At 31.3% G+C, this 10,575-nt stretch overlaps 1 protein-coding gene across 2 annotated transcripts in view; it reads right to left on the bottom strand.

The window, feature by feature from the left end:
* LOC129807214 (facilitated trehalose transporter Tret1-like) overlaps positions 1-10,575 on the bottom strand; it is a 91,888-nt gene continuing 81,313 nt past the window's right edge. For both annotated transcript variants that reach the window (XM_055856318.1, XM_055856319.1), the window contains 4 exons: positions 6,654-6,959; positions 2,731-2,754; positions 2,534-2,667; positions 1-2,455 (listed from right to left, as the gene is read on the bottom strand). In XM_055856318.1, the coding sequence (XP_055712293.1) occupies positions 2,303-2,455; positions 2,534-2,667; positions 2,731-2,754; positions 6,654-6,959 (617 nt within the window). In that variant the 3' untranslated portion in view covers positions 1-2,302. The remainder of the gene's footprint in view (positions 2,456-2,533; positions 2,668-2,730; positions 2,755-6,653; positions 6,960-10,575) is intronic.

Below are 10,575 nucleotides of genomic sequence, written 5' to 3'. Positions count from 1 at the left end.
TTTTCTTTTTTTTATATTTGACAATTAATTAGAAAAATAAAATAATTGGTAAATAGGAGTTGATAAATACAGGATATAATATATACGGAAATTCCGTTCTAGAAAAAATGATTACTGTTTTTTTTTCTGATAAACATTAGTATAGAACAACGTTTGGAATTCGATTTTCCGTCTAAATTGAAAAAACATGTCAAGTATAATCGTAAAATACTTAAAAATTCGTATTATGATGTGTTTTATAGTTCATCAAGTTGATATTCTCATTTTTTTTACTGTTTTTAAGTACATTTTCACTCTTTTTTTTATAATGTTATATACATTTTAAGTAATTGGTATTCCTCTTATCTCAATCTCAGTGAAAAGAGCTGCAAAAATTTCTTTTTAATTCTTCATTTACTTCTAATTAAAGATCTAAAATTATTGTCTCATTCAATAGTTCTTTTTTTTTATTTTGTATTTTTCTAATTTGTTTTTCAAGATCCTTCATATTGATTTTCGGTATATTTTTTATAAGTAACAGATCGTTTATAAAGTATATAGTGCTGCGCCTGCGCGGCCTAACATTCTTTTCTACTTATTTTGTAATTCACTCAGCAATTAACCTGTAATTATAATTTTCTAAATACTTTCAATTGAAGTTGTATTTAGAAAATTTCACTACAGATAAGTTTATTTGATTTCTACTTAAAAAAAAACTGTTTTAAAAATTCTCTCTGTTTAAGTCATTTAACATTGATATAAGATTAATGAGTCATAAATTATCCAATTAATATCGGACCTTTCGATTATGCGACTTGTTGATTTTCTTTTATTTATTTTTAGATTTTTTTTCTATAATATTAAACAGTATGATTTTTAAGGGTATATTTCTTTTGCTAATTTCTCTCATTTTGTATGATTTTGTGGTCAAAAACATTGCATTGCAATGAGGATACTTCTTTTAATTAGTTATCTTTTTCTTTGATCTACTATTCAACAAATACTTTTTTATGTTTTAATAATTTGAAGAGGTTTATAAAGGATTAAATAATTTGGCACTTTTATTAGAGATAGAAGAATAAAACTTTGAAAATATAGTTACTCTAATATTCCAACAAAAATATTATTGTAACTTTCCAGGATCACTGACGTTAGAAGGATTTAAAAATTATTTTTCTGCTTTTCTTTTTTTGTAAAAATAGTCACATCTTCATTAATTCATGACAATTTGTCTTATAAATATATTTCCATTTTTTTTTATCTTCACATTTTCGATCTTTTATTCTACGTATAATAATCGTTTATTCGTTTTTAAAGTTATTATTGTCATAAATTTCAACAGCAAATAGATTTTTTTTCTTTATTTTATTGAATATTGTCCCTTTATATTTTCATAATGTAAGTTTTTTTTTTAATTTTTTGTTCATTTAAAAATGAATGTGCTTTATCTCATTTATTTTTCTAATATATTTTCTTGAAATATGCTCCACATGGTTCTGTTATAAATACATTCTCTACCTCAAGTTTCCTCAACATCTAAAGCTATTAGTTTCAATATTTTCATTTTTTTTTTCAATACTTTTTTTTCATCTGCATATTACAACACTTTCTTATAATGCATGTTTTATATGACGATTAATCACTTGGCAAAACTGATTTCTAAAAATTGTACAAATTCTTTCGGATTTGCTTTAGCTACTCCTTTCTCACAATATTGATTTCCATTTTTTCAATTTTTTTTATTCTCATTATTTAATGTTTTATTTATAAAATAATTGAACTTGACATAAGCGTGTTTCACTCTAAAAAAGTCTATTTTGAGTTTCTTTTAGATGCCTAATATTTTCACCGTACGATTTGTTTTTTCTTTTTTTTAGTTAGAAGCTTCTAGTGATTTCTACAACTGCTTTTACTACATTTAAAAAAAAATAGAAGAGAAAGAACACTTTTTAGAATCGTTGCAAGAAAAGAGATTTTTTTTAGACCTAAGAGTTTTTTATCCACAGCATTGGTTTTTTGTAATTTCAATTTTCGAAAAATCAATTTTCGAAATTACAAAATCCAAATATTAAGAGAAGATTTTCTGAAGCTGAGATAAAACTAAAAAAAAACTGCAATCATTCTAATCTCTCGATGTCAAAATTGTAAAGACTGAGCAATGGAAAGAAGACAATATTTCCTTAAGATCTATACTTGAAAGCTATATTTTTGATTCTAAATTTAGAAATATTAGCAAAGCTTGTCAGAATTTTCTTTTCTCACGATAATGCCTAAATCGCAATACTACGCGCTATACTAAATATTCTACGTGGGTACCCATATCTCATCGATTTATAGTCAACGTTTGAACCAATTTGGGGTTCATCTCATCGAGGTCCTTTCCCTTAGTCTCCGGAACGAACGTTACGATGAAGCAAAGGCCGATACAGGAAATGCAAGCGTACAGCCAAAATGCACCATGAAGACCAAAGATTTCCTAATTACCAAAAATTATTGATTAAAAACAACTTTTCTAAACAAACTATTTATCCTATTTATATAAAATGCTAATTACCTGGAAATCTACAAAGGTTTTAACTCCAAGGAAAGCACAGAAGTAACCAAAACTCGTGGCAATTGAGCTTCCGATACCACGAAATTCCAATGGAAATAGTTCACCAACGAGAAGAGAAGATATTGGTGAGATTCCTGCAATAAGAGTCAAAAGTTTCATCATGGAATTCCAGTCAGTTAATGTTGACATTTACTCACCAAGTTGAAATGCAATTGTGAAAACTGAAATGGAAGACAAGATTCTTTAGTCACACATTTAAATTCTAATGTTTCACAGGGAATAATAAAATAAGGAAGAGGAAGACAGAATTTATGGACAGATCTGGAAAGTTTTTTTTATAGAACAAGTAGAATTTAACTAAAAGAATTTGGTTCTTAATTCTAACGGCTTCCAAAAGCCGTTAGAATTTACAACGACAAATTTGATTTTGAATGTTGACGTTTAAAACTAGGCAAAACGTATTTCGCAGTAATTATTCATATTTCAAGTGGATCGGTGGCAGCCAAAATCCCGAAAACCAAAATCTCGAAAGTCAAAATCCCGAACGCCAAAATCTCAAAAAGGCCAAAATCCCGAAAGCCAAAATTGCGAAAGCCAAAATCCCGAATTTTCAAAATCCTGAAAGGGATGAAATTATATGGAGGAAAATGTTTAGAACAATTTCCTAAGACACAGAAGATTTCCCTTTCTCCCGAAAGCCAAATCCCTTTCGAGATTTTGGTTTTCGGGATTTTGGCGTTCGGGATTTCGACCGGGACCCAAATGGATATATTAACTTTAGATACAAGTAAAGATAAAATCACGGAAACTCTAAATATGCAAAATCATCTTTTAGGGAAGTATTACTAAACACAAGATAATATTGAATTTTCCGAGTACGTTCTATCCTTGTATAATTTTAGGTCACGCCCCTTTACTTAATTTGCATATTGAAATTTTTACAATTTTCATATTTGAATATAAGAATGCTAAACCTCATCTAAAATACTACTACCATTATTGCTGCGCGAACTCAAAGAGAGAGCAGTTATATAATCGTTTTTTTTTTAACTTCTCACCGTCCTAAAGCTTAAATGGTTAAAGATATCAACCTCCGATCTTGGATGACCCCCCATAAAAACAACGACAAAACCATGTTTTTTTAGTTTTTCACAAAATTGACCCAAGCGTTCTTAACGATTTTTGGATGTATTTTAGATGTAGTCCAGGAAAACATTTCGTCCAAACATATCTGTAACCGGAAAATTCGCATTTTGAATTATTAAAGGTCAAAGGTTAATCGCTTTGAAGAGCTCATTTTTCAACCAATTTGGTTAAATTTGGATTTTTTGTAAAGGTATTGAAATTTCGAACCCAACAACATCGGACTTAATCGGTCATGAGTCGGTATAGTACTCGAAAATGATTTACCTTTTTCGCATTTACTCTTTGTTTGTTCGAAATCTTGTTACTCATGCTAAAATATTTTGAAACCTGTTTTTGTTAAGAAATTTCTTATTTTGGAACGAGTTTCTTAAATTTATCAATCATGTTAATCGATATACACCCAAAAAGCATGCGAAAAGTTAATACACGAGTAGCACTTTCTCGAGAGTGTGAACACTCCGCAAAACTAGAACGCTTTTCCAAATTTCCGCTTTTTAAAATATGCAATCAGACTTAATGAGAGTGAATATTGTAACCTTGACTACGTCCTGAAGCTTTTGAGAACGAGGAGTCGTCGGTGAGCCAATAAAATAATTTTTCCGCCTATTTAGACGAACAACAATTAATTTTTAAGATTTTTAAATAAAAAATTCAGAAAATATAGTTGAATTATGTAATTTTAAATGCTTAAAATGATAAATAAAAATAAAAATTTATTATATTGGAAAAAACATGCGAGATAATTATGATGTTCTCAGTCTTTTTGGCCCACATAACCCCTTATTGAGCATTTAGAGGTACAACTTTGAAAATATATTTTCTAAAATTTTTATTGAAAAATTTTATAAATTCAGCCGTTAGGACCTGATTTTCAGAGACTTTCTTCGTAAAAACTTTCTTTGCTGTAGTCATGATTACTCAGAGTAGGTTCATTAGAAATTTAAGATGAAAATATTTCCTGTTTGAAGATATGTTAAATTCGTACTTGAGCGACAAATTTTTTATTTCCTTGATTACAACTCATTTTAAAAGGCAAAACGTGATGTAAAATACGACTAATTTTATTTTATAAAAATAATAATATAGGGGAGACTGGGGCAAAAAGTCACAAATCGAAAATTTCAAAATTCAGTATCTTCCAAGATAAATAAGATAACGGCTTAAAATTTTTAACACAGATAGCTTCCGTAAACCTTCTTCGATGTTGTATGTTTCTTAGAATTCGAACAAGGAATTTAGAAAATAAAAGATATCAAAATTTTTGAAATATTTTTCTTGTAGAATATATCAATTATTACCTACTTATTATTCAAAATTTATGCAATAATGGTTATTTCCTAAATGACTTGGATTCGTTGAATACGAAGTCGCTATCTATTTTATAATTTTACAAAGATTCTTCTCTCAAGAAATCTTTTTATTAAAATCGACAACTTGGGGTAAAAAGTAACAAAAGGTATGGAGCAAAAAGTAATAAAAACCGAAACAATTTATAATGTCTCACGGCAAAAAAAAAAACGTCAGTGCCATGTGTCGCCGCTTGTTGTTTGCATCGTTTGCATTGGTCAAACGATTTGCAGTCGTTTGTGTGTTTTTTCTAAAATAGATAAAATAGCTTGAAAAGCGTTTCTATCATTCTGTTAGAAAAAATGGTGTTTTACAAAGGTGTAGAGGAATAAATTTCCTATGAAAATATGTTTTATAGGTATTATTCTAAAATTGCGGAATCCCGTAACAAAGTAAATCAAAATATGATAATATCCCATGCCTGATACTATTTGCCCCAGCATTTTTAAGAATGGTTACAAAATTACCTTTTAGAAAACGGCTCGATAAACGTATTTCCTTACAAAATGGAGGAAAATTACTTCCACAAAGTTGTAGAGCAGTAAATTTCCTAGAAAACTGTGTTAATTAGAAATTTCTGGGGCGTTCGAGTAGTTTGTAAAAAAAATAAAAAATCCGTTTTGTGACTTTTTGCCCCAGTCTCCCCTAATAATTTTGTTTTCTTGATTTATGATGAGGCTATTCTAAGTTATCGTGACTACCGTAAAGTAAGCTTTTTAAAAAAAGCTTTCTGAAAATTAGGTCACAAAGACTGAATTTCTAAAATTCTTATTGAAAATTTCAGAAAATATTTCTTAAATATTGTAGGGGAAAGTAAAATACTCTCTCTTTGATCGTTCATGCCTTCGAATAATGTGAATTTTCTTTTATTTTTCCCAAGAAACTTACACATTTCTAAGAAATATTATTTGGCTTATTATCAATTATTGATAATTATATGAAAATTTTGTGTAAGTCTATTAGGAAAAATAAAAGAAATTCACATTTTTCGAAGGCATGAACGTTCGAAGGGAGAGTACTTTCCCCTACTTTTATATTGTTAAGAGCTTATCTAAAAAACATTTATTCACAAAATAATAAAATCAATGACTTTTTGTGGTATTTTCCGTACAATATAAAAAAAAATCTTTCAGAATGTTTAAAAAATTTTAAATACTGAAATTTTCTTAGTTTTATAAGAAAGGTAGAGTCTTCTAACATAAAATCTGGTTGATATTTTGAATTTTTCCGATTAAGAAACTGTTACAGTTTATTAAAATGAAGTTATTGAAAACTTAAAACAATTATCTTCAGTTGGTTATTGTTCGCAAAATTATAAAGCAAGTGGGCGTGGCTTAAATTCACAAATTTTCGAAGCTTACTCAAAATGTTATATATATTTTTTAATAATTTATATTCCACTATTCTTTTAAATATTTAATTATTGATTTTAATATTTTTCAAAAAAATGCATAATGATTTTTAGTAAGGTAATATCAATATCACCGGTTAAATTTAAGAAGGAAATTATAATTGTTGCTCGTCTTTTCTCTGCAGTTTCAGACTTTTTATAATAACAAGTTAATTAAATAATCCTTTAGAAAAACTCCCATTGCAACAGCTTATATTCAAATTAATCAGCACTCACCTAGAACACATAGGAGAGGGATCCAATCGTTGTTGTATGCAGTGTCGACTTCAAAATTATTCGTAGCAATTAATTTATTCGTTTCTTCATAATACACGTAGGATCCAAAGCTGGCGAGTGCAAGTGACATGAAGACACTGCTCGTAATTAATAGTGGAATTCTGCCCACCCTGTCAATTAATAAGCCGGACAACATCGACGCCAGCAACTGGACAAACCCCACTGACACTGCGCCTCCATGAGGATTCATTCCGGCGAATGTCTTCCTGAAGATTCTCACTGCATAGAAACCGAATGAGTTGGCACCTGGATAAGAAAGAAAAAAACAGAAAGAGCCATTACCATGCAAGATTTTAATCGATAGAAATCTCACGAGATTGTCTCTCACTTCTTATGCTAATCGCTTACAATTCGACAGATTCATTAGGGAATAAATACAGGAAGATTACATTTATGATTTCACACCATTGAGAAGGTTCATTGATCATTTATTTTAGTGCTCTTCCACTCTCTCAGTGTTAGGTCCATGAGCAACAATTAAGAGATGTTGATGCTCATATATCATAACAAGATATATTCAAATTTTATGTAAGGAGGAGGGCCAAAAGGGAAGGATTTTTTGAATAAAATAACAAACAGCTTAATGAATAAATTAGACATTAGAGATTCTCATCGGGTCCATTAACTTTGAGAGGAAGAGCAATTTATACAAGACTTCCAATTTATATCACTTTTCACCAGAAGAATTTGACTTTTTTGACTTAACAGTAACTTTTGAGGAAATTTAAATACGACCATTTTTCTCTTTTTAAGCCCTTTTGGAGTATAAATTAAAGTCAGTCAATAAATAAATTTTTATCAAATTATTCTCAAATTTCCATTGTATTGTTATCCAACCGCTTAATAAAATTTACATGGAATATTGATGGTGAGATTTAATTAAAATTGGTGGTTTGCAGATAATAGCATATTTTATAGCTGCTACTTTTACCAGGAACTTTGTGCGGCCCTAAACTCTAACCTTTTGGGTTTGTAAATCTTCTCTAAAATGTAATGAAGAAATTAGTTGAGGTTTTTTAACAACATCACCTATTGTTATGGTAACAACATTTTATGTCCTCGGATTTATCTCAAACATTGCCATAGCCTTACTCGCAATCTCCAACGAGGAACTATTATGCTTTGAATTCTCGGATAATCCTTTAGAAACTTTTGCAAATCGTCATACTTGCACAATATAGGGTGAGGTGGGGCTACTTTGAGCCGTGCGGCTACATTGTTATACAATTTTTCGCATATGTCACGTACATGTTTCATTTGACGTTTATTCGGTTTCAATGGTTCTTGCACTCCTCTGATTTAAATAAAATAATTGTAAGGCCTAGATTCATTTAGAAATAGGCGAAAAAGTCGTATAACAATCTAGCTCCACACTTAAAAGTAGCCCCACCTCCCAATACTCAAATGAAAAAACTATATAGGTATTCAATGTTTTCCCAATACTAAATTGTATATTAGAGTCTTATATAGATTCATTCAGATAAATAGATAGATAGACACATAGATTCAAGGCCTGTATGGGTCCCTTATGTAAACCTATTTCCAATTAATTAAATACGTTTGCAAAAATCCTCACTGTTATAAAGCGTGTCCACGATAAAATTGTTCCCAAGAATAATGCTTTAATAATGAAGTCTACATAATATTAAAAAAATGAAAAATATTTTTTGAAACTTTAATCCACTGTAGATTTATTAGATATATTAGTTTTTTTTTATTCAAGTATTTGATTGGCGAAATCTCGAATCTTCTTCTTGAGTCCTCTCCCATCAAGTTCTGTACAAGATCATCACCGCGGTTCTTGGTTGTTTCATTCCACTTTTTCTTGAAGTCTTCGATGTTCTCGACGCATTTAGCCTTCTTCTTCAGATCGTATTTGATAATAGCCCAATATCTTTCAACGGGACGAAGATTTAAAGTGTTCGGCGGATTCATCTCATTGGGTACATAACGAACGTCGTTCTCCTCGTACCATTCTTTGGTTGCTTTTGAGTAATGGCACGACGCCAAATCTGGCAAGAAGATCGGGGGTATGTTATGGCATCTGTACAGAGGCCATGACAAGTACAGACGTTTTTGGATGCATTCCGTGAAGTTTATGGACAGTGGTTTCACTGCCGAAGAATCGAAGAATCACCCTCCGGACGGTCTGACGTGAGGTATTTGTGAGTTTTCCAAGGTCTGCGTAATAGATTCCAGTATTTTTTTGATACGTGTACACGATCAGTTCTCTTCTCTTTTCCATTATTATTTCGTATTTCAGTGAAAAATGAATAGAATTTGATGAGAGTTTCACCAAAAGAAAGGTAAAAACACGTGCTACAATGATTACATACAACGAAAATGCGGAGCTAGTGACATCTGTCATAAAAATATCAAATCATTTGGAACAATTTTATCGTGGACACGCTTTAAACGTTACTATTCAAATCCGTTCCTGGGTTGCTTTTAAGCCGTTGCGGTGTCATTGCCTTCTTGGTCTTACTGTACCTATAAGTTGGAAAGCCGAAAGAGGAGTCTGGTCTAGAACGTCAGAGAAGAAAAAGATGTGGACTTGGGTCTCTCTTGCGAATCCGGCTGGATGCTTCCTTCTCAAACCTTCCAATCTAAGAATAGTGACACCGGTGTCCCAAAAAAATGTTTTTGTCCTACAGCCTTCTAAAGTTATGTTCTGCTCTAAGCAAGTTAGAAAAGTGATTTTTTCTGATCCCAGACTTTTGACCCTCTCGTCCTTAAAGGGTTGAACCCCCAATACGGTAAACCTGCTGTATATCACAGTGCTCTGTGTGCGTTTTGTGGAACCAGCCACAGTTTGTGGATCTGGGCAGTGAATTATCCGCTATAGGGGAAACTGAGACACCACCTAGCACTGCCATTTTTTAAATCAGATATTCAACTTCAGAGGACAATACTTATAAAAATTTATAGGCGTTATAGATATGCTTGTCCACTGAAGAAATGGTCGAGTTATTCCAAGTAGTTTAGAAATAAAAATTAATGTTTAGTGCAACCCCATGTTTGGTGGTGCCCCCGTTTACCCTATCACAGTGCTCAGGCACGCAATGTAGTTCGATTTCGCGCAGTTAAGTGAGACCGCTTCTAACATTTTCCGACATTCTAGCACCCGTTAAGAGCAGGGATTGGTTTCTCATTTGAAAAGTAAACAGTGCTGCTATAAATGAATATGTTTATTATCCTGCCAGAAACGCTAGACACAGTTAGGCTCCCAATCCTTAGAATTTTTGTGATCTAGGCCTAGAATGAAGTGGTATACCAACCGAGTGATACTGATCCACTAAGTTCGAGTTCCGGACAGTGGTACCCGGCTCCAGAGGAGCACTTAATGGCTTAATGGAAAATGATGGAAATGAAGTTTAAACATTATTTCGAATATAATTATGCTAAGCTTTCTCTCGGCTAATCCTCAGGTCTGTTAAGGCCCTTATATTTTAAACAAATTATGAAGTATTTTTCTTAATTCAACGACCTCTGGTGTTATTCTTTTATGTTTAGTGATAGGTTTAAGTAACATTTACTTCTGGGTATTAATATTTTAATACCAGGGGCCTCTCGACATTTCATTTTTCTATACGTTTCTGCATAGAGGCACTGAAGACTATTGGCAGGTTTTTTCCTAAGTAGAACTGACATATCAATCTAATATATTTCGAAAACGTGCATTAAAAGCTATCTAAAAATACATATTTCATAATGTTCGCCAAAATAATACAAGAACTACGAGCAAATTTGTTTAAGTCGCGGTGCAATATCTGCAAAATTTTTACAAGGAAAAGTAAAAAATAGCTTCACTTTTCATGAGGCTTGATAGGCCCCTGCTTAATACATTAAATATAACTTTAGT

This window comes from Phlebotomus papatasi, chromosome 3, assembly GCF_024763615.1.
Source record: "Phlebotomus papatasi isolate M1 chromosome 3, Ppap_2.1, whole genome shotgun sequence".
Classification (NCBI taxonomy): domain Eukaryota; kingdom Metazoa; phylum Arthropoda; class Insecta; order Diptera; family Psychodidae; genus Phlebotomus; species Phlebotomus papatasi.
Note: the sequence above shows the minus strand (reverse complement) of the source record. Positions and strands in the feature narration are given on the sequence as shown.